Below are 24,003 nucleotides of genomic sequence, written 5' to 3' on the forward strand. Positions count from 1 at the left end.
GTGAGGGAATAAAAAGGCTGAGGAAAGTGGGCACCTGGAATGGATATGAAGCCAGGCAATCCACAAGGGGAGTATGTTCCACAGAGGTTTTTGTTGGAGCAGGAAGGTGGAGGGAAATATAATTTTAATCTCATTTGACTAGTAATTTTTATTTTCTAAATTTTCTAGAATAAACTGTCATATTAAAGCGAGCAAATCATCAAGAGCTCCTCCCTTGGTGAGTTTTCCCAGAGGCATAGTGCAGCTTCCTCAAGAGCGTGGCCCACCTTTAGAAGCTCAGTGTTCCAAAACCAAAGGAATGAAGCTCAGGAACAGTCAACTCTTTGGAGAGGAGGTGTGATGTGGAGGGAGAGGGGATAGGCCCGACATCAATTCAGCAAACGTTTGTATGGCATCATCTACGTGCCTGTGGTACAGAGATTAATCCAATCTGGTCCCTGAGGTCCAGGAGCTCCCAAATCAATAATCAAGAGCTAGCCATGGAGGACTTCATGCCTGGGTAGAGATCATCTCTTTGGGCCTCTCTCAGAATTGGGGGTGTTGATGTTTACTTAGTACTGGGAAGGGTTGACTTTAAGTTGTTTTCCTAGTAACGGAAAAGCCCTCTGATCCACTGCCCACGTCAGTGAGACTAGGCCAGGTCAGGGCCAGAGTTTGTTCCTAAACCTGCAGGGCCTTGGGTGTGAACCAGGGGCTGCTGACCCATTGCTGCCCAGCTGGCAGACTTCTAGGGAAATCTACAAAGGAAGCACCTATGTGACATATTTTCTCCAGGGTTTCTGTAGGGTTCCTGCCACCTTAGAAATGAAGAAGGAGAAAAAACCGGCAGCAAATGGCTGAACAAAATTCCACTGAACTGGAGAGAAGATTCTTGGTTGTGTTGCCCAGTGCCTACACACTGCCTGCATGTAACGGATTCTCAGTTGCTGTCACTGATTGAGGCAGGGTTGTTATTGGATGCATCTGAGAAATTTTACAGAGTACCGTTTTTGTTATTGTTTTAATTATGAAAGTACTAAATGCACTGACAACAAAGTCAGACAGACAGAGGTGTAAAAACTGCCCCCCATCAATCCCCGCCCTACTAATCGGAGGTAGTTACTTGTAATAGTTTCTTGTAATTCCTTCTGGAAAAATTTTTAATGAATGTAAGCATAACACACACACAGTTGGTCACACTACATAAATATTAATTTGCTTTTCTCACTTAAAAATATATATTGAAGATATTTCACACCAGCCTAACCTATTTAATGGCTGCAGAATATATTTCAGTGCATGAGTGTACCATAATTTAGTTACCCATTTGCTGTTAGATATTTATATTGTTTGCAGCCTTTTGATTTTATAGTTTTATAGTGAACATAATTGTGCATATGCCATTGGGCACTTCTACAAATAACTCTAGATGATTCATTACTAGAAATGGAACTGCCAGGTTGAATTTTGGAGGATACTGCCAAATTGCTCTCTCCCTCAAATTTATTTGAAACAACTATTGTATGAATCTGCCTATTTCCCAATATCTAGCACCTCCCTAGGACCAGGGCCAGAGGATCCCTGCCATGGGCCCCAAGCTGTAGAAATCTCCATTCTGGCTCTCCTCTGGTGATGACCTTTGCAGAGGGCATGGGCTCTATTGGGTCAAAGGGGTGTACCCACCTAAAGCCTGCACCACCCCCACTTCTTGACCATGCTCTGGGTATCTGAGACCCTAGAATTTCTTTCCCAAAGAGCCCTAAGCCTACCTCTGGGGACTGCATAGGCCTCTTTCCAGATCCATCCTCCAGAATGCATATGGCTGATACACTCATCCTTAGGCCCTAAGGTGGCCAAGGGGTAACCATATATGGAGTGTAGAGGGAGCTTGGATGTGTGGGCTGGGTGTACACGTACACACACACACACACACACACACACACACACACAGTGTAAGGCATCTCACAGTGGAGGATGGAGCTGGAGTGGGAAAAGAAGGGGCAGCTATGAACTGGGGGCTGGGTGCCATCTTTGGTGCAGAAGTCTGAGGAGTGTAAGAAGTCTACAGTTGAACCTGGCCTTTCAGATTATGAATGATATATATTAGTTAAGGTAAGAGAAAAAAAAATTTGATGGTTTACTTGTAGTTTGTCTGTTGCATTTGTATTGTTGCTTTAACCCTGCAAATGTTAAGGGTGGGTCACTTGCAAGTTTTTAATCTCTGCCAAGCTTTTGGGGTGGGGCATGGGGGGGAATGGTATATGCGATAGGCATGTCTTTAAAATTAGTAATGATGAGCACATTTACATGTTTCTCAGCCATTTTTCTCTGTGAAGTACCATTTTATATTTTGCTCCTTTCTTCTTTTTTCTTTTCTTTCTTTCTTCCTTTTCCTTTCTATCTTTATCTTATTTATTTGTAAATGTTCTCTTGTGTATTAAGGTAATTAGCTCTTTGTTACCTATATTGCATTTGTGTTCTCTCTTTTTGTCATTTACCTTTTGATTTTCTTCAGGGTATTTTCTTTTTTTTTTTGCCAGTGTTTAAACATTTTCTGCTTTCATATGTATCTATCATTTTTCTTCTTTTCTCCTCTTTTTTTTTTTTTTTTTTTTTTTTTTGCTGTACGCGGGCCTCTCACTGTTGTGGCCTCTCCCGTTGCGGAGCACAGGCTCCGGACGCGCAGGCTCAGCGGCCATGGCTCACGGGCTCAGCCGCTCCGCGGCATGTGGGATCTTCCCGGACCGGGGCACGAACCCATGTCCCCTGCATCGGCAGGCGGACTCGCAACCACTGCGCCACCAGGGAAGCCCTGTCCTCTTTTTAATGGCTGTTGTTTACATGCTATTTATATGTTTTTCCAAAACCTATCTTACTCTAAGATCTTTTTTTTCCACAAAATGCTTTATTTACAAAACATATATACTGAATATTATACATCAGGCCCTATCACCATGGAAACAACTGCAAAGCAAGGCAGGGAGGGCTAGCAAAAGTGATGCCTATAGAAAGGGCAGAGCTCTGTCTCTTGGCCAACCTTCCACTTCAAAATGAAAACTTCCCATTAGCACCTGGGAGCGTGTGGTGGGCTTAGAGCCCACAGAGACTGAAGGCCTAGAGGGGAGTGAGGTGAAGGGGGGGACTTGTTGCTCTGCTGGGGCTTACGAAACAGATGCTGCTGGGAACGGGTGGGAGGAGGAATGGACACCCAGTATCCGGCAGGGGGCGCTGCATGAGTGCAAGCTGGAGTGGGAAGCAGCAGCTCACAGGGTCTTGGGCGCTCCAGGCCCAGAAAGTTCTGAAGATCAGGGTAAGGGGGTCAGGTCGTGTCTTGACACAAGCAAGAGCATTTGCTTGAGCTTGTAGCCACTCTGCCAGCCATGTACCACCTTTCCCACGCCAGAGAGGAGCTCCTGCTCAACCTTGTGTAGCTTCTCAGCAGGGCTGTAGCTGCACACCGGGAGCAGGTGATGATGAAGCCGATCCACCTGCTTATTCTTCTGGATGTACATTACACAGCCCCTACTGCCCCAACCAGGGTGATAAGGAAGAAAGGCTCCCACACACGGCCCCCCCATGGAGTCACTGTTGACCTGGGGGGGCATTGGGACTGCGGTGTTACTCATGACATCAACAGCCAGAGGACTGGGTAGTCAGCGTGGGAAATAGTGCCTCAGGAGGGCGCCCCCACTGGACTCCCTTCCGCCACTGCAGCCCCAACAAGAATGCCCTGGGTTGTCTCCTGGACCTAAGATAAACAAAACAAAACCACATATGCTTTTTCCCCAAGCAAATTTGGACACATACACTGCCTCCTGAGCCAGACAAAGATGGGCTTCAGAGAGAAGAGATGGAAGGCAGAACAGAAAAAAATATTTGAAGAAATAATGGCCAAAATTTTCCCAAATTTGATAAAAACTATAAACTCACAGATCCAATAAGTTCAATCAACTCCAAAGCATAAGAAACATGAAGAAAACTACACCAAGGAACATCGTAATCAAATTGCTCAAAATCAATGATAAAGAGAAAATCTTAAAAGTGGCCAAAGGGAGAATGAATACAGGATGACAGCAGATTTCCCACCGAAAAAAATGCAAGCAAGACAGCAGGAGAGCATCTTTAAAGCAATGCATGAAAAAAAATCAAACCTGTTAACTAGAATTCCATAACCAGCACAAGTATCCTAAACAGAGGTGAAATAAAGGTTTTGTTTTCAGACATATGAAAGCTGAAGGAATTCATTACCAGCAGACCTGCACTACAGGAAAGGTTAAAAGAGGTCCTTTGGGCAGAAGGAAAATGATACCAGGTGGAAATGTGGATCAGCACAGAGAAATGAAGAGCAGCCACATGGGTAAATATCGAAAATCTTTTTCCTTATTATCTACATCTCTTTAAAAGACAATTGAGTGTTTAAATAAAAATAAGAACAATGTAGTGTAGGTTTTATAGCATATGTAGAGGAAAATGTAAACAACACAGCAGAAAGTTCAGGAGGGGAGAAATTAGACTACTGTATGGTTCTTATATGTGTATTATATTACTTGAAGGTAAATTGTGCTAAGTTAAAGATATATACTATCAACCTTAAAGCAGCCTCTCCTTAGACTTTCAGTTTACTTTCTACAAACTAGGCACGTTAATTTAGTGATCACCTATTTTTACTTGGAAAAAGAACCTTTTGTAAACAGGTAAATGTAATGTTTGGGCTATCTTCCCACCAACTTGCACTGTCATTGGGGTCACTGATACAGTCCTGTAACAGCTAACTGTTACAATGTAAAGGCAGTGTTTATTTACTGACCTCAGGAACTAAAAATGGGCAACTCATTTTGCTTCAGGTTTAATTCTTTTTTTTTTTTTAATACTTCAAAATACTTTTTATATTTTATTTATTTATTTTTTTTCACAGCCCACCCCTCCCCCTCCCCATATCCTCAAGTCCATGCTCTAGTAAGTCTGTGTTTTATTCCCGTCCTACCACTAACCTCTTCATGACATTTTTTTCCCTTAGAGTCCATATATATGTGTTAGCATACGGTATTTGTTTTTCTCCTTCTGACTTACTTCACTCTGTATGACAGACTCCAGGTCCATCCACCTCATTATAAATAACTCAGTTTCATTTCTTTTTATGGCTGAGTAATATTCCATTGTATATATGTGCCACATCTTCTTTATCCAGTCATCTGTTGATGGACACTTAGGTTGCTTCCATGTCCTGGCTATTGTAAATAGAGCTGCAATAAACATTTTGGTACATGAGTCTTTCTGAATTATAGTTTTCTCAGGGTAGGTTTAATTCTTTTTATCTCCTTGTTTCTCCTGTTTTTTCCTGTCTGTTTTTCCCACATGGGGATTATAGAATCTCATCCCTCTGGGAGATGAGTGGCTTCCAGTAGGTGAAGTGTTGGCTCAGGTGTCTGAGTTCTATTTGTGGGGTTGGAGAGACTCTGGAGGCGGGAACAGCCTGAAAGTCATGGGTGAAGGTAGAAGGTCCCAGGGAACAGACCAGGTGGTGTAAACTGCTCACTGGGGCTAACGGCAGAACAGCCAGACATATCAGGCTGAAGATTTAATTGTGGTTTGGATTCTCACTAATATGCCTCCTGCTCTTGTCAAGATCACCAATGATCTCCATATGTTACATTCAGTGGTCAACCCCAGCCTCATGTTTTGACCTATCAGCAGCCTTTGAAGGCTGATCACTTCTGCCTCTTTAACACATTTCGTTCACCTGGCTTGCAGGGGATCACTCTTTCTTGGCTCTTCTCCTACCTCCTGCCTGTTCTTTCTTCGTCTCCTCTGCCATTTCCTTCTCTCCTCCCTGACTTTTAAATATCAGAGGGTCTCAGGGTTCAAATCTAGGGCCACTTCTTTTCTCTATCCACATTCACTCGCTTAGTGATCTAACCCAGCTTCAGGAATTTATTTTTTCCAGCCCAGATTTCTTCCAGACTGCATTCCACACTCCACCTCTCCCTTTGGGTATGTAAGCATCTCAATATTCACATGTTCAAAACTGAACTCTAATCTTCCACCTAAAACCTGCTCTCAAATTTCCCCCCTCATCTCAGCTAATGAAACTACATCCTTCCAGTTATTCAGGACAAAATCCTCAGAGTCATCTTTGACATCTTTCTCTCTCTTTTACCCTTACATCCCATCTGGTAGCAAATGCTGTAGACTTCACCTTCAAAACATTCAGGATCAGGCCACTCCTCACACCTCTGCTGCTACCAGCCTGGTCTGAGTCACCATCATCTCTCTCCTAAATCATCCCAACTGGCTCCTAACTGGTCTCCCTGCTTCCATCCTTGACCTATTTCTACTTCAGTCTGTTCTCAAATGGCAGTCAGGAATTCTTTCAAAATCCAGGGTAAGTCATGTTACTCCTCTTCTCAAAACCTTCCAGTGGCTTGCATCCCAAGCAATAAAGCCAAAGTCTGACATCCCCTGTAATCTTGCCCCAGCTCCCTCTGACTGCAACCCCACCCCCTTCTCTTCCTCTCATTGGCTCTGCTCCAGCGACCCCGGCCTTCTTGACTTCCCTGTGCGCCCAGAACTCACTGCACACGCTCACGCCTCTCTTGCCCTTGCTGTTCTTTCTGTGCAGTTGCTATTACCCCAGCAAGACAGAGTTACTCTTGAGCTAATGGAGTGGAATCTTCCCGCCCTTCACTTCCACAGGCCTCTCTAAGGCCTGCACCTACTTTTATACTGATAAATTTATATTGTTTTTCTTAAAAAGGGTTTCAAAATTGTATAAACATCAAATCCACAAACCTTGGATCTACTCCTGTTCCCCAGATATCTGCATGGATACCTACTACAAGTCTTCGTTCAAATATCACCTTTGGTTTTTGTTTTTTTGCGGTACATGGGCCTCTCACTGCTGTGGCCTCTCCCGTTGCGGAGCACAGGGTCCGGACGCGCAGGCTCAGCAGCCATGGCTCACGGGCCCAGCCGCTCCGCAGCATGTGGGATCCTCCCGGACCGGGGCATGAACCCGCGTCCCCTGCATCAGCAGGCAGACTCTCAACCACTGCGCCACCAGGGAAGCCCCAAATATCACCTTTGGAATGAAACTATTTAAGTTGTACCTGCCTCTCTTCCTGTCTGGCAACTATCCATCCTCTTTTCCTACTTTATGTTTTTCTTTAGCACTTATCACCCTTGGCAATACTAAAATTTGTTTATCTTGTTTATTATCTGTGTCCCTCACTAGGATTTAAGCACCATGAGAGCAGGGATTTCTATGTGCTTTGTTCCCAGGCATATCTCTGGTGCCTAGAGCAAATGGTAAGCACTCAAAAATTTTTTTGGTTGAATGAGTAAAGCTCAGTTTTTGGAGTGAGGGGGTGGAATAAGCTAATTTGTATTTGTGGACTCAAAAAGAAAGGTAGCAGCACCCTGGGAGTAGGACAGAGGTAGGAGGAATGGAAAGACAGATGGCTCTGCATTCATCCAGGGCCTGACACTACAAGGTTGGTGTTTGGTCTGGATGTGCTGGGGCCAATAGGGTGTGGATATTCTGTGAGGGGCAGATACCTAAAGGCAGCAAGAGGTTTGAGGGCCCATTTCTGCTCCATTGCCTCTAAGGCACCTCCCCATGGAAAGATGCTCCACTTCTGAGTCCCTCTGCTTCAGAGACTTCTCCCATGATGAGAAGTCCCTCTTCTCTAGTAATGCCCCAGGGGCACTTGCTAGCCCCAGGGGATCACTAAACACCTGAAAGGAGTGGGGTTGAATAGAAGCAAAGATAAAGAAAGGGTGTCAACATCAGATATAAAGGATAGGTCAGATTATCCTGAAGACTGGAAAATAAGACACAGAGGGGAAGTCCAAGATAGGTCAGAGTGGACTTGGTCATGGGTCAAGGTGCATGCCTCTGGACAAATGCCATGAACCATGCAAGAGTGCTCAAGGCTCAGCAGAGAGTGGTACAGGCTGTGTGGTGCAGGAGCCAGGAGGCTTGGTGGTGGCAGGAAGCACAGGTGCATCTTGCAGGAGATGCCAAAGCCTAAATCTCCTGCCAGTTGTCCCTGCCACCAAGGACCCATCATCAGCTGACCTGGATCTTTGAGAAGACCGCTGCCTTTCTAAGGCAGTCATTTGGACTGGGTCTCAATCGCTGGCAGAGGCTTACTGATATTTGAGGGAGTATTATTTACCTAAAATGTTCAGGGATACATTGTTGGATGATAATATTCAATTAACCATCAACTCAACATACAGCTTAATTCTTTCTCAGTTAAGTAGAGAGCTCCACCTTTAGCCAGTTTGGTTCATTGCAGTTTCTCATAAGTGCTGGAACCACTGTTGGGAAGGGTGCTGGACTCTTTCCTGGCTCTCCTGCTTGTGTGCCCTGAATCACAGGTCTTGGGAGCTTAAAACGGCAGTGAAGGAGTCAGGAGGGCATCATACTGGATAAAAATGTTGGAACATGAGAGCTCTAAGCAATCTTCAGTACTACCCAAGCCCACCTTATCATTCTGTTATGCAGAGATGGAGGTCCAGGGAGGAGAGGTCGTAAAGTCACATGGCAAGATAGTGGTAGAAACTGGATGCTGGTTTTTTGACTGTAAGGTGTTCAGACCTGCTACATTGCTAATTTCTTATAAAATTGGAGTTCCGGGACTTCACTGGTTGTCCAGTGGTTAAGAATCCAAGTTCCAATGCTGGGGACGCGGTTTCAATCCCTGGTTGGGGAACTAAGATCCCACATGCCACTAAGCCCGTGTGCCACAACTACTGAGCTCGCACGCCTCAACTAGAGAGCCTGTATGCTGCAAACTACAGAGCCCCCATGCCCTGGAGCCTGAGCGCCACAACTAGAGAGAAGCCCGGGCACCACAAGGAAGAGCCCGTGCACCGCAATGAAAGATCCCGCATACCTCAACGAAGATCCCACATGCTGCAACTAGGACCTGACACAGCCAAAAATACATAAATAAATAAATGCTCTTTTTTTAAAAAGTAGCCTTAAAAAAAATTTCAGTGGAATCATGATATACACATTGTTCTGTACCCTGATCTTTTTCATACTACAATATAGCCTGGATCTCTTTCCTTGTCTTTACATATATTTGATGTCAGTCTTTTTAATGGTTGCACAGTGTTCCATGGTGGAAAATCATAGTAGTTAGTGCTTGTTTGGTTGTAAGTGACTGAATGCCAGCTGGAATTAGTTTAAGCAAGGAGAATTGAGCATAAGAATAATACCAGCGTGTCTCCGGAAACACCTGAGAAAGAGGGACAACGGGAAACAGGGCAGGACTCTCTCACCTTCTCTGTTTTCAGGTCTTCTCTGTGTTTCAGCTTCACTACTCTGTTCATACTTCCTGTGGCCCAACCAGAGTATTTGTTGGGTTCACGGGGCAGAAATGCAGCTTCTGGGAGAACTCCCCAACTACCTCCTGAGGTTAGTATTTTACATCTTTAGACTGGCTCTCCTTCTTACTTCCAGTTCCAAAATTTCAGAGAAGGGCTTTGATTGGCCTGCCATGGATCAGGTGAGCACCATAAATCAATCAGCTGTGGCCAGGAAAGCAGACTTGTTCTAGCAAGAACATGTTTCAGGGGATGGAGAAGGCCAGGACATGAGGAAGCATGATCCTGGAAAAGCAGCCATTTGGGGTAGACAATATTTTGGGAATAGGTGGACCATAATTTATTTAAAATTCCATTATTAGGTTATTTCCCATTTTTGTTTTTCTGTTACAAATAATGTTGCATCAAATACTCATGTATGCACATCTTTGTGAAGTATGTTAGTGTTTTTGTAGAATAGAGTCCTAGAATGGAATTGCTGAGTCAAGGGGCATCATGCATGCTGCCAAATTATTTTCAAAAAAGATTGCAACTTTCATACCTACTAGCAGTGTATGAGGGTGCTGCCTCCATGTCTCTTTCCAATCTTTTAATTTTCACCAATGTGATTGATTAAAAATATATTTATTTTTGACTTGTATTTTAAATATTATCATACCTGAGTATATATTCTTATGTTTATTAGCCATTTGATTTTCTTTATTGTGATTTATTTACCCTTTGTGTATTTTTTCAACAAGATTATTTATCTTTTTCTTGTTCATATGTAGGAGCACTTTATATGTTGTGGATTTTTAGCCCTTATCTGTTATATATGTTGCAAGTGTTTTCTCTAAGCCAGTGATTTGAATGGTGGCTATCCTTGTATAAAAGTTTAAATTTTTAAGTTTCTAATCTTTTAGTCTTTTCCTTTATGTCTCCTGGGCAACATGTTGGGGTTAGGAAATCCTTTTCCAACCTCAAGATTACAGAAATAGTATCATATTTCCTTCCAGTATTTTTATAGTTTCAGTTTTCATTTTTAGATATTTAATCTACTTTCATTGTTATGTGTGTGGTATATACATACATAATTGTCCCTATACCACTAAATAATTCATCTTTTTTGATTGACAGTGCTATTCTTATTGTATACTAAACTTCCATTAATTTGTGGTTCTGTTTCTGGACTGCTTATTTGTTCCATTAATATGCTTTTTCAATTCATGCATCAGCACCATACTTTTCTAACCAGCTTAGCTTTGTAGTATGTTTTGATCTTATGAGGCATTTTTCAAAATTTTCCTGATTAATTCAGAATCAGTTGGTCAAGTTCTCCTTCCCTGCCTCTGCCTGCCCCTGAACCAAAACAGTATTGAATTCTAGATAAATGTGGGGGAAAGATCCATCTTTATGATATTGCCTTTCTAACTGGAAACATGGTCTGTCCCCTCATTTTTCTGTCCATCTTTCACCTTTTTCAGTAAAGACATACAGTTGTTGTTTTTTTTAAAATAAAGACTTTGCATTTTCCTGTTGTCTACAAGTAATCATAGTTTTTTATTGTATTGTGATTCTCAGGATTTTTTTTTAACATTACATTTTCTAAATGGGAAAGCTTTTAATTTTCTTCCTATATTTGTCTTGTATTCAGCCAAGTTACTGAACCTGTTATTATTTTCATAATATCCTAAATATTCTAGTTTAATAATTATAGTGTCTGGAGTAATGGTAGTTTTGACTCCTTTTATTTAAATTTTTTCTTTTTCTTGTCTTTCGGCCTCACCTTTGAGGTATCTGGATGTGGTTTCTCTCTTTGGGACACGATGCTGAGACTCTGCCTTTCAGCTGCAACACCTCAACCATGGGTGGAGTTCTATTATTATTTGTGTGTGTGTGGAGGGGGGAATCATCCCCTGAGTCAGCCTCTACTTATCAGAATACACCCTCTCTGCAAGCATGGCTTTCACCCTTCTCTGTTGTGGCTGCTGCAGCCTCACATCATGCAGAAAAATGACCAGCCATTCAAGGGAAAACCTCTAAGGATGACCTGGTTGCCCTGAAGGACAGTAAACAACTGGGCTGCATCACAGCTCACTTCTTTTCACACTGCCAGTTCTGCCTTTCCTTCTAGCTTGGTCAAAACTGGAAGGCTGGGCTGTTCTGTCTGCTGTTCTTTTGTTTCCAGCTCACCCCATATGCCTTTGTGCATCCTCTCATGTCCCGTGCTTTCCTTGGCTCTTCTCTAATTGACCCACTAGGAACCCAACATGTGTCTTCCTTCCTGCACCACCCCAGACTCGATCCAGTGATGGGACAGAAGAACTAACATGCTGGGGCCAGTAAACTGAATTCCTCCCACATAGAAGGCTGGCTGCAGATCCTGGTGAAATGGGAGGGATGAAGAAGCAAGGACAGAAACCCTTGGTCTGCCTCAAGTAGTCTCCAGCTATGAGGCAACATTGTACTAGGATCACCAGAGATACCCCAGCTGGCCAGGGTCCCCTGAAAAAAGACATATTGCTGCGTTAGTTGTGTAACCTTAAGAACACACCTATCATCACCCAGCCAATCTTCCATGAATCAGAGGGATGCTGCAAACACCATGAAATTCAAGAACGAAGATTCCTAGTGTCTACCTCCTCGCCCTGCCTCCAGCCATTCTTCAGCCTCACCTCTTCAGACTCTTCATTTTTTAAAAAAATTGAAGTATAGTTGATTTAGAGTGTTGTTAGTTTCTGGTGTACAACAAAGTGATTCAGTTAGTGATTCAGGTCTATTCTTTTTCAGATTCTTTTCCATTATAGGTTATTACTATATTGAATATAGTTCCCTGTGCTATACAGTAGGATCTTGTTTTTTATCTATTTTATATAAAGTAGTATTTATCTGTTTATCCCAAGCTTCTAATTTATCCCTCCCTGTTCCCTTTCCACTCTGGTAACCATAAGTTTGTTTTCTATGTCTGTGAGTCTGCTTCTGTTTTGTAAATAAGTTCATTTGTATCATTTTTCAGATTCCACATTAAGTGATATCATATGATATTTTTTTTCTGTCTGACTTACTTCCCCTTAGTATGATAATCTCTAGGTCCATCCATGTTACTGCAAATGGCATTATTTCATTCTTTTTATGGCTGAGTAGTATTCCACGTTATGTGTGTGTGTGTGTGTGTGTGTGTATCACATCTTCTTTATCCATTCATTTGTCGATGGACATTTAGGTTTCTTCCATGTCTTGGCTTTTGTGAATCGTGCTGCTATGAACATTGGGGTGCATGTATTTTTTGAATTAGCAGACTCTCTTCATTTCTACAAGCTCCTCCTCCAGTTTGGCCACTGGCTTGGGCCACAGCTTACTTCCTGTCCAATTCTGTATCCCCATCCTGAGTCAGGGCCTTTCGAAGTGATCTGCCTTTGGGCATATCCCAAGGCCCCTAGCTGGAGCTGCCCTAGAGGGCAGTCTGATAGCCCGTACCTGACAACCTGGTCCTTCTCTGACTTCTCCCACAGTCTCCTGCAGCACTGGCCACAGGTGGCTGGACCAAGCAGGCTGGATGTGAGGGGTGAAGGGGAGGACATCTGGGGGAATCTTGGGGTTTTGGCCTGGGTGACTGGGAAGGAAAGAGAAGGGAGAGGAAAGAATGTGAGGAGCTGAAGGAAACACGTCTGAGGAAACACGTCTGAGGAAAATGGCTAATGACAGAACTGTAGAAAATAGTGAAAGAAGAGGAATCACACGAAAAGTAATTATGCTCCTTTTTATTTGAGATTTTCTCTTTTTTCCAATTAATATGTTGTATACTGGGGGGTGCTTGAGAAGGCTCCATTGTTCAGTCTCTTCCGAGGCTAACAACACCCCACAATTCGAGACTCATTTATTTGGGTCTTGAAGGCTTTTTGGTCTTTGAGGCTCTTTTATGAAAAGCTAATATGCCTCCAGAGGCTGTGATTACCCAGTGCCCTCTGAACAGAGGCCAGTGAATATGGACCAAACTTCCCTGACTGTCCTCCCAACGCTTATCCTTCTCCTGCCTTCTGCCCACATGCCCCATGCCACAGTGCAACTCCCTGGGGCCACAGCTATGGCCAAACATGCTGGCCTTTTTCACACCTAAGGGACAAAATATTTGCTCTTCCTTATGTCTGCTGTATCCTTCCCCATCTCAGTCTGTCCAAATTCCACCTATGTAGTAGGTAGAATCACCTATATAGTATGCCTACCAAGAATGTTTAGCCTGGATCCAATCATGAGGAAATGATCAAACAAATCCAGATTTGGGATATTTTACAAAACAACTAGCCTCAACTCATCAAACTATCAATGTCATGAAAGACCCTCCCTTCCAAAAAAGAAAAGGCAGGGTATTGTTTTAGATTAAAGGAAACTAAAGAGACATGATAACTAAATGTAAGCCATGGTCCTTGATTAAGGGAAAAAACTATAAAACTATAATGGACATTATTGGGATTATTGAAGGAATTTGAGTATAGATTAATTAAATCATATTATTGTTATCAATATTAAATTTCTTGAATGTGACAATAGTGTCATGACTGTGTGGGATAATTGTCTTGTTCTTTTGGATACATGCTGAAATATTTGGGAGTGATGTGTTATGATGTCAGCAATATATATTCAAATGACTTAGCAAAGCGTATATGTGTATGTGTATGCGTATAGAGAGAAAAGAAGGAAATGTGACAAACTTAACAATTGGTGAATCTAGATTATCGTTATATGGGTGTTCATCATACTCTTCCTTCATCTATTTTGTGTGTTTAAACTTTTTCAAAATAAAAATTTGGAGGAAAAAATATCCTACCTATTTTATAATCTGAGATCCAAGGCAGTCACCTCCTCCATGAAGCCTGTTCATTGGCCCTGATCTGAAGGAATAGTTCCCTCTTCCATCCTTCCAGAGCCTCATGGTTTTGCCTGTGACATCACCTGGCCCAAGCCACCCTGGAGGGGAGTAAGCTGAGGAAGTGTCTGTCTGTCCACCCCGCAGATATCTCAGGGGATGGAGAGGGTGAAAAGCAAGCTTTGCCATGTCCTGTCTTGGCCTGGGACCAACCCTCCTACCTCTGGCCTGTGCTCCAGGCCCCTGAGCAAGGCCCCTCCCTGCTCCTGTTGACTTCTGCCCTCCCAGACAGAAAGAGGGACCAATCCCAGAATAAAGGGATCTATTTCAATGCTGTATCAGGGTCCAATCAGGGAAGCAGACCACTCTGAGTGGGTGTATTAGTCAGCATTCTCCTGAGGAACAAACCAGCAGGCTGTATATGGATGTTAAGAGAGAGAGAGACACAGAGATTGATTTTACGGAGTTGGCTCACGTGTAGAGACTTGGCAAGTCCAAAATCTAGGTTATGCTGGCAAGGTAGAGACACAGGGAAGAGTTGCAATTTGAACCAGAGGTAGTCTGCCAGCAGAATTCCTTCTCCTTCTGAGGAGGTCAGTCTTTTTCTACTAAGGCCTTCATTTGGTTGGATGAGGCCCACCCCCATTATGGACGGTAATTTGCTTTACTCAAAGTCCACCAATTTAAATGTTAATCTCATTCAAAAACAATTTCACAGAGACATTTAGGATAATGTTTGACCAAATATATGGGCGCTGTGGCCTAGCCAAGCTGACACATAAAATTAACCATCACAGTGCTTCCCTGGTGGTACAGCGGTTAAGAATCTGCCTGCCAATGCAGAGGACATGTTCGATCCCTGGTCTGGGAAGATCCCACATGCCGCGGAGCAACTAATCCCATGCGCCACAACTACTAAGCCTGCGCTCTAGAGCCTGTGAGCCACAATTACTGAGCCCGCATGCCACAGCTACTGAAGCCCACGTGCCTAGAGCCTGTGCTCCACAACAAGAGAAGCCACTGCAATGAGAAGGCTGCGTACCGCAATGAAGAGTAGCCCCTGCTTGCCGCAGCTAGAGAAAACCCGTGCGCAGCAATGAAGACCCAACACAGTGATAAATTTTTTTTAAATTAAGTAATTAATTTTAAAAAATAATAAAATTAACCATCACAGTTCACTGCCTGTCCACTTGGCACCCATATACATCTCCTTAGACCATACTTATTCTCCAAATAAAGACAATAACAAGGTCATAATTCAAACTACATGATACAACTCTCCTGTATACAACTAAAAATGCACTAACACTTTCACCGAAAGAGGACACAGAGTCCTTGGGTGATGTTTACTCTTCTTGATGTCCCATAACTTAAATACTATGAGGTGAAGTTAACAATAGTATGATATATGAGTCAAAATATCTCATGTTACATGATAAGGGGATAAGAGAGAAAAGAAAGATATTACACACACATATTCATAACAAAATAAGGAAGAAATACTCATGACAATTACAGTCCTTGTTCTGCAACTGGTCACATGGTTGTACCTGGTATTTATAATTACTTTTGGCCACTGCCCATTCCATATTCCCTTTGCCCTCAGCAGGTCATGGTTCTTTACCATGTTTGGGTGGAGTGACCCAAACTTTATTTATGAAGAGTCTAGACCATTAGTAGTACTGCCTGAATTCAGCTGTTGTAATTTTCCATTGACTTTAATTACAAGGTATGGTAATACTAAGAAACACCCTGAAGGGATCTCCTGTATTGCGGACATACTCTTCCTCACCTGATTGTGATGTTTAAGAGGTATGTTTTGGCCCTACCTTCTTGCAGCTGACCCTGTCCAAAGCCATCTTACAATCTTTCTCAGGTCCTGATTCTGGGTTATGCTCAGGGCACTCTCTGGATAGTTCTCATTCTGTTCAAGCCAGTTCCTATGCTGATTTATGCCCACACATCCTGGCAGGGAGACCTCACTATGGAGTCAGCTGGAGCTGCCCTTTGGCATCATTTTTTCTTTTTTTTTTTCTTTTTTTTCTTTTTTAAAACATCTTTATTGGAGTATAACTGTTTTACAATAGTGTGTTAGTTTTTCCTTTACAACAAAGTGAATCAGTTATACATATACATATGTTCCCATATCTCTTCCCTCTTGCATCACCCTCCCTCCCACCCTCCCTATCCCACCCCTCTAGGTGGTCACAAAGCACAGAGGTGATCTCCCTGTGCTATGCGGCAGCTTCCCACTAGCTATCTAATTTACATTTGATAGTGTATATATGTCCCTGCCACTCTCTCACTTCGTCACAGCTTACTCTTCCCCCTCCCCATATCCTCAAGTCCATGCTCTAGTAAGTCTGTGTTTTATTCCCGTCCTACCACTAATCTCTTCATGACATTTTTTTTTCCTTAGAGTCCATATATATGTGTTAGCATATGGTATTTGTTTTTCTCCTTCTGACTTACTTCACTCTGTATGACAGACTCCAGGTCTATCCACCTCATTATAAATAACTCAGTTTCATTTCTTTTTATGGCTGAGTAATATTCCATTGTATATATGTGCCACATCTTCTTTATCCATTCATCTATTGATGGACACTTAGGTTGCTTCCAAGTCCTGGCTATCGTAAATAGAGCTGCAATGAACATTTTGGTACGTGACTCTTTTTGAATTTGGCATCATTTTTTCTTATGCATCCCTAGGCAGTGGCATCCACCCTTGACCCCTCCACTTGTCAGAGGGCCAAACTCACAGACATTTTAAGCTCAAAACAAAGTTATGAAGCTGAACTTTGCCTATTCAGCAACAAACACACAAACATCAGAACTCTAAATATTGTATTTTATCATTAGTTGGCCTTGCTTATCATATGAATGTGAGAGTTTCCCTTCCCAGCTAAAGACAAGCATTGAAATAATACACATAAAGCCTGGAAGAGGTTTCCAAGGGTGCCTATTACATCCTATCAACTGAGAATTAAGAGGATTCCAGGTGTATCTGGCTTGTAACTTGCCTGGACCTGCATGCTGATAGTGCTGAGGGAGCCTTGCTACAGTTGGCCAAGGTGAGCAAATGCTGAGCGTGAAGACTCTCCGCAGAAGGAAAACTTTCCAGTCTTGGGAGAAGCCTGGTGTGAGGGGAGGGCATTGGGGAGGAACAAATAGGCCTTTTTTTTTTTTTTTTTGGTGAGCTTTAAAATTAATTTATTTCAGAACAAAGGTAATTATAAAGTGAAATCCTCTAGTGAGCAACATAGAAACATTGTTCTGTGTTCATTAATTTCTAGATATTAGATATTGGTCTTGTCTCAAAAGAGAATATCCTTGTGCCATTTGTGTTGAAAAGAAAATAAAACTAGCAAAGTGAATCTGAAGTATACCTTCTCAACAAATAGGTCTTTGGAAAGAGGTACTGGCAACCCCAAAATGGGAAGCAGCAGCTTTGTAATTTGATTTCCCTTTTGAAATAACAGGCTATTTTGAAATAATAGGCTCTGGTAGCAACAAGCAGAAAATATAAATAATACACATTCACTGGGGAAAAAAATGAAAAGATATTTATCAAAATAAGCATATGGTTTTAAAAACGTTTATTATGACATAACTATTATTTAAAAAATAGATTTGAAGTTCAGAAAATTAAATCAGCTTTAAGGGTGGAGAATTTTGTCCCATATTTTTGTCTTTCAAAGTTTATATGTTCAATTAGGACCTATAATTTCTTTCCCTACTTGAGTGCATCAGATCTTGGCTTCTGTACTGTACTCACTGAAAGGAACTTCAATGTAACAAAGCAATTCCAGCTTCTGTTAAGATTACTCACAAAACAATGCCCAACTGGTTATAAAAAATTCTGTACTCCAAAAAGCCTTATAAACTGGGATTTTTATCCGTTTTGTCAAAGCAAGAACCTTAGAACAGTTGGTGGTGTGCTAAAAGAAAGTCCTTGGAGTGGGACAGACTTGTGTGCACTCTGTCTCTGCCACTTCCTAGCTGTGTTGCTGTGAGCAATTATTTGACCTCTCTGGGCCTCAACTTCCTCAGATGGAAAATGCGGATAATCTTAGGTCACTTTTAGGACTGCTGCAGAGATTAAGTGAAAAAATGCACACAAAGCACTTGGCATAGTGTTTGGTACACAGCGATCAGTAATTAGCTGCTAAATTGTATTACTTGAAGACAGGGACCCCGCAATGGGTTATCACCGAATCCTCAACACAAAGCACAATGCCTGGGATCTAAGGGCTTGATCAAGCTAAGCTGTGTGAAGGAAGGGGTTTCATGCAGTGCTGTAGCTTGGGGTGGATGGGCAGAGGTGGGGACACAGTTGTTTTTTTATTTCCTCATACTTTTCCCTCTTCAAAGGTCCCAATTACCTCAAAATAACTTTGGTTAAATTTCCGAACTACTCCCCGCTCTGCAATACACACACAAAAAGAAAAAAAACCCACAACTCTGTGGCTTAAACAAACAATCATTTTAGTTAAATACATTAGAGTCAAGAGACAGAAAGGGAGTGGGGATGTGGGTGTCCGATACACCCCTTTTTTTCCCCATAAGGTCCAAGCCCTCGTTCTACTTGCTCAGTCACTGCAGGGAGAAGGTCTGGCCTCCACTTCTCATCCATGGGCAGAATTCAGTGTTATAGTCATGTTAGGATCCAGGGCTCTTCAGCACACTAGATTCTGAGCATTATAGTTTGTTTAGAATAGTACATTGGGCTTTTTCATTCCTTCACTGTAAATTATAGAAAAAGCTACTTGACACTTCTAAAATTCTGCAGATTAAGGACATGATTTCTAGCCAAAAAAAAAAATTTTTTTTTAAGAAAATTCAGTTGCATTAAACAAACGGAAGACCTATAGTGTTTGGGATAGTAAATGGTGTTGTGATTCTCTATCCCCCAGCAGAACTCAGCACAAAGCGCTGCACTCATGAGCTCCTGGAGGGTTCCCACATGGCTGGCTGAGGGCAGGATTTAACTTGCACCATCTGGTGTTGGACACAACACTGAAGGCAGAGAAGAGCAGGGGCATTCAGAGATGGAGCAGGGCCAGATCTAGCAGGGGAGGGCTGGGGCCTAGGAAGATGAATGATTAGTCTGAGCTGGGATTCAAGAAGGGTGTGAGCTAGGAGGCAATTAGGAGCTGATAGATGGACAGGAGCCAACACTGTGGCTCTCTGGACAGGGGTCTGTTTCAAGGGATAACCCAGACTAAGCCAGTGGTTAATCCAAAAGAAGCATCTCAGCCCACCTTTCAAGGTCCTTCTCAGCAAACCTTTCCCAAGTCTGCTAACGAGGAATTCATTAGGAGGGGGATCTTTTGAGGGGACTTCATTCTGAGAGTCTTTCAGGATGCTACCTTTCTACAGAACCTGTCCTGAAGCCTCACCAGAACTCCTACTACACTTACAAGTCCCTCTTTTAGAAGACTTACAGGGCTTCTAAGGATTCATTTAGCTTATGTACATGTCTCATTTCCCTTCTTGAAGGCTGGGACTAAGGGCTCTTTCTTCCCAAACCTAGCTTAGTAATTTGCAACAGCACCCTCTTGGTATTGAAATGAGATGAAGTGTGCTAGATGCCAAAGACCCTGGCCTGAGACCTTGTATCTGGGCAGAGGAACTGCTTTTAGCGGGGCAAGGGGGAAAGGGAGGGCAAAAAAGAGACATAATCTGGGCACATGCTGTGTTGAGAGTGACCTGGGTCCCAACCTGTCTCTGCTTCCATGTTCAACCCCAGAGCTGAAAGTTTCTCGTTTCAAGGTCAGCAAACAGGACCTACCTTGGAAGAAGGGAAAGCGTTTAAGGTAAGGCGGAGAATGGCTTTGTCCAATGCTAACCTAGACCCAACCCTTCAGCTGGCCCTGTCTCCTGGGAGCCTCTGATACTTCTTGCCTCTGAGAGTTTATTAATGATGCCCTAAAGGGCAGGGCAGCTGGGCAATGAAAAGAGCAACAGTTCAAACAGAACAAATGGATTCCTCATTAGCAGACTTGGGAAAGGTCTGCTGAGAATGACGCGGAAAGTTGGGCTGAGATGCCTCTTTGGGGTTTTTTGGGTTTTGGGGGGGGGGTCTTCTTTGTGGTTTTTTTAAAATTTATTTTATTCGAGTATAGTTGATTTACAATGTTGTGAATTTCTACTGTTCAGTAAAGTGATTCAGTTGTACATATATATATACATTCTTTTTCATATTCTTTTCCATTATGGTTTATCACAGAATACTGAATATAGTTCCCTGTTGAGATGACTCTTTTGGATTAACCATTGGCTTAGTCTGGGTTCCCCACCCCCCAAACAAACTCTGAACAAGAACTTGTTCAGAGTGCATCCTACCTTCATGATACAGGTAGTTTATTTTGGGAACGAATCCCAAGGAACAGGAGTGGAGGACTGGGAAGAGTCAAAGTCAAGGCAGGAAAGAGAAAGGCAATCCAAGGGTGCATTATTGAGCTGATCAAGTTGGGCAGTGCTGTGGGCAGCCAGGGGTCTATCATCTTAGGTGCTGTACAAAACGTACCTCGGAACTGCCCACTGGAAGAACGGAAGAGTGGAATAGTTCTCCACCAGCTCCTGTCTGCCTTGGTCAAACGTTGTCTTAGGATGTGTTCATTCCTTTGCACTTCCAAGTTTATGCATGTGTCAAAATGGGCTTCGGCTTCCTGTAGGGGGCCCAGGCTGCAGTGACAGAGAAGCCCCTAGAGGGGAAGATACCAGGTACAGCTGAGGCAAGGTGCTCTCAGGTTTCACCTGTATGCAGCTGGTTGCCAGAGCAAAACTGGAATAAAAAGTGGGGCTGGGAAGGTGTGAGGTCAGCCACCGGTGAAGTCGGATATAACCGTAGACAGATCAACTGTCCTGTCCTTGTCTTTCATGAATAGAACTTTATTTCCATTAATGCTCAGTCCAAAGTCAGGATCTATGGTTTTCCTAGGTGGAAATATTAACTCTTCCTTTAGTTAACTGCTTTTCTAGCAATGCATAACCCTCAAAGTGTAACCTGGTGACCCAATATAAGGATTTATGTTATGGCTATGGCATGCTGTAACAGTGACTATTCTGAAACACAGCACTGATGCAAGCTTGAGTCTGTCTGTGAAATGGGTACAGAGAACCAAGTGCATCCTACCTTCATGATTCTCCTGGTCTTCAAAGCTCTACATGCCAGGAGCCGGAGATAAGGAAGATACAGCCTCAGCCTTCAATAAGCTCATGTAACTGAGCTGACAGGTTTCTTTAAAGCCCCACCAGGCCCTTCCTTCCTGTTTTCATCTGCCTGGTCCCCTTCCAGTTAGCCCTTGTTTGACCTAAACATAGCTCTGCCACTAATTTGCCCTGATAGGTTCCTTCTCCTCAGCCGGTTTCTCATCCGGGAAACTTGGCAGGGGAGCCTGATCTGTGGCAGATAGGCCTCCGATGTTCCGTTGTTGACACTCTGGGAAGCTGTGCTATTCTTAAATTATTTTTTAAAATCGTAGGAAGAAAATTTGAAATAAATTTCATCTGATCAAAAGACAAATTTAAAAACAAACTAACCCACCCCAATGAGCTCCAAAGACAGCAAGTAGGCGTAGGACCTGGAAAGGCGCCTCAACCTCACCGGGTTTCCTCACTTCCTGGGGCGGCACCTCCACCTCCCTACCCGCAACCCGCGGGGTGAAATCGTTCCCTGCTCGTTCCAGAACCAGGATGGCGGTGGACCAGATCCGAGCGCGGTTTAGAGCTAAAATGGGCGACAGTGGGTTAATCCCGGGCTGGGCGCCTAGCGAATAGGAGTACCCTCTGCGGGAGGAGGGCCAGGCCTGACGCCACACGGCGAAGGAGGCGGTGCAGAGGCTTCCCGCCCCTGCGCCGCGCGCCGTCGGGCTCCGCCCCGCGCAGCCCTACGGAGCAAAGCCCCTGTGCGCAGGCGCACCCCGGCAGCTGAGGCTGGAGGCCGCAGGAGTGGGAGCCAGTAAGGCGCTTCGAGAAGGAAACGGCGGTAGCGCCCCGTGGAACAAGACGCGAGCGCGGGTACCTGCGAAGCGCCAGGTTCCGGCGAACGCACCAGCTGAGCCCTCAGCAGCTGGAGCCCCCGCGCCAGTTTGGTTTGGGGTAAGAGGAGGGGCCCTTATCTCTGCACCTCGGGCGTGATGAGCCGGCGCCCCTAAACCGGCGTGATGCTCGGTTTGGTTTGGACTTGCGCTGCCCTTTTCTCGGGTCGCGGGGATGCGAGTGGAAAAGGGGGCACCAAGTCCTGTAGGCTGGGCCCTGCGGCCGCGGCCGAAGTAACGGTGTAAAGATGGACCGATCCCGCCCAGAGCCGTCTCAACCCCAGGTGATCCTCATCCTCCGCCCTCCCTGGCCTTCTGTCCGTGCTCCGGGAGCCCAGCCTGACGTTTATTATTCAGAAAATGTGCTTGTCAGGGGGAGGCCTAGGTTGAACACGCGGCCCCGAGTCTCCCAGGTGAAACCCTCGACACTTATCCTTCTCTGCCGCCGCATTTTACAGAAGACGAGCCCAGCCCCGAGAAGGGAAGAAACCGGCCCAAGGTCACATCCTAGTCAGAGGCCGAGCCAGGACCGAAGCTAGTAGTCCTGCTTTCTAGCCTGAGATCTAGGCACCGCTCCCTTCCTCACCGCATCTCTCTGGGTCTGCCCGCATCCTTCGTCCTCCTGCCGCGTCCTCCACGAGGCTCTGTTCTTGGGGACTTGGTGGGGGGGTGGGTGGGGAGTGCTTCCTCCCCTCAAGCTGCGCCCTCGGGAAGAATGCTGGACAGCAGTCAGGCCGCCGGTCCAGTTTCCTCGAGCACGAGCTGAGCGGGCTGTTACTGAAGGACGGCAGAGGCAGGACCGGGGGAGGAGGAGGACCGAGCAAGTTGGAGGCGCCGCGGGAGCAGGCCGGAGATGCTGGGTTGGTGGTGGGCCCGCGGCCGGGGAAAGCCGGGAGCCTCTGCCGCTCACAGGTGCGGGGACAGCTCAACTGGGTCTGGGCGGTGCCGTCTCAGCCAATGGGAGCTTGGCTCGAGCCGAGCCCCTCGGCTCCCAGCCTCTGGTCTGCCGGAAGGGGCTGCGGCCCTGCGGTTGGCCCGGACGCGGGGCTGCCAGCGAGCTTGGCGAGTTGGCGCCGGCGAGTCTCGGGCGTCCCGCGCTCTGCCAGCTCGCTGGGGCGACGCGTCAGAGACAGGGACCCGGGCGGTCTGCGCCCAGCTGTGGGAGGGTTTGGAGCCGCGCGGGACGTTGAGCTCATTTGAGCTCTGCGTGTTTTTTTCCAACCAGCCTGCCAAAATCTGCCCGGAGTCAGCTGATGCAAAGCCCCCGTCTAACCCTGCCAGGGGTTACAGAGGCACACGTTTCGTTACGATGGGCTTCCGGCTGCCAGGATCCTTTATGACGCATCAAATATCCTAGCACTTTCTACCAGAGCGTTGCAGCCCGGCCGTGCTCAGGGCATATACCCGTGGCGGGCAAGGAAGCTGAACTTTGAAATGAGTGTAGCTCACATAGTCTCTCAATACACATTTACAGAGTGGCTGCTTCCTGTCAGACACCAGAGTAGTCATTTGGGATGAACCGGAGGTCAATGAAACAATCCAGGTTGAGACTGGTGGTCAGATGGCGGAGCGGGGTGCTGTGAATCGTTATAAGCAGAAATACCTCTAATATTACCCGGCCTAGGTTAAGTGCTATTTCAGAGGTACATAAGGAAGCCGTGAAAATGCAAATATGGAGCGCGGCGTCTTAACCACTGACCTGCTAGGGAAGTCCCGCCACAAGAGATTGATTTTTGATTTAGGGGATCAGGAAAGGTTTATTGAAGGAGGTTATTTGAATCAGTTAGGGCTTAGTGGATG

At 44.7% G+C, this 24,003-nt stretch overlaps 2 protein-coding genes and 1 pseudogene across 8 annotated transcripts in view; 1 reads left to right on the plus strand and 2 right to left on the minus strand.

Annotated features, from left to right (window-relative positions):
• APOD (apolipoprotein D) overlaps nt 1–23,110 on the minus strand; it is an 84,461-nt gene extending 61,351 nt beyond the window's left edge. Inside the window, exons 1-2 of one of the 7 annotated variants that reach the window (XM_067034288.1) lie at nt 22,790–23,110; nt 20,691–20,868 (exon numbers count right to left, since the gene is read on the minus strand). The gene's annotated coding sequence lies outside the window, so the exon portion shown is untranslated. Of the gene's footprint in view, nt 1–20,690; nt 20,869–21,299; nt 21,980–22,789 lie in introns of those variants that run through there. The other 6 variants (XM_067034290.1, XM_067034292.1, XM_067034289.1 and 3 more) reach the window with 6 other exon arrangements.
• Nucleotides 3,285–3,605, minus strand: LOC136794207 (small integral membrane protein 29-like; annotated as a pseudogene).
• The window catches only part of BDH1 (3-hydroxybutyrate dehydrogenase 1), a 31,938-nt gene continuing 29,996 nt past the window's right edge, over nt 22,062–24,003 (plus strand). Inside the window, 1 exon segment of the mRNA XM_067033505.1 lies at nt 22,062–23,063. Coding sequence (XP_066889606.1) covers nt 23,057–23,063 — 7 coding nt within the window. The 5' untranslated portion in view covers nt 22,062–23,056.

Source organism: Kogia breviceps, chromosome 5 (assembly GCF_026419965.1).
Source record: "Kogia breviceps isolate mKogBre1 chromosome 5, mKogBre1 haplotype 1, whole genome shotgun sequence".
Lineage (NCBI taxonomy): Eukaryota > Metazoa > Chordata > Mammalia > Artiodactyla > Physeteridae > Kogia > Kogia breviceps.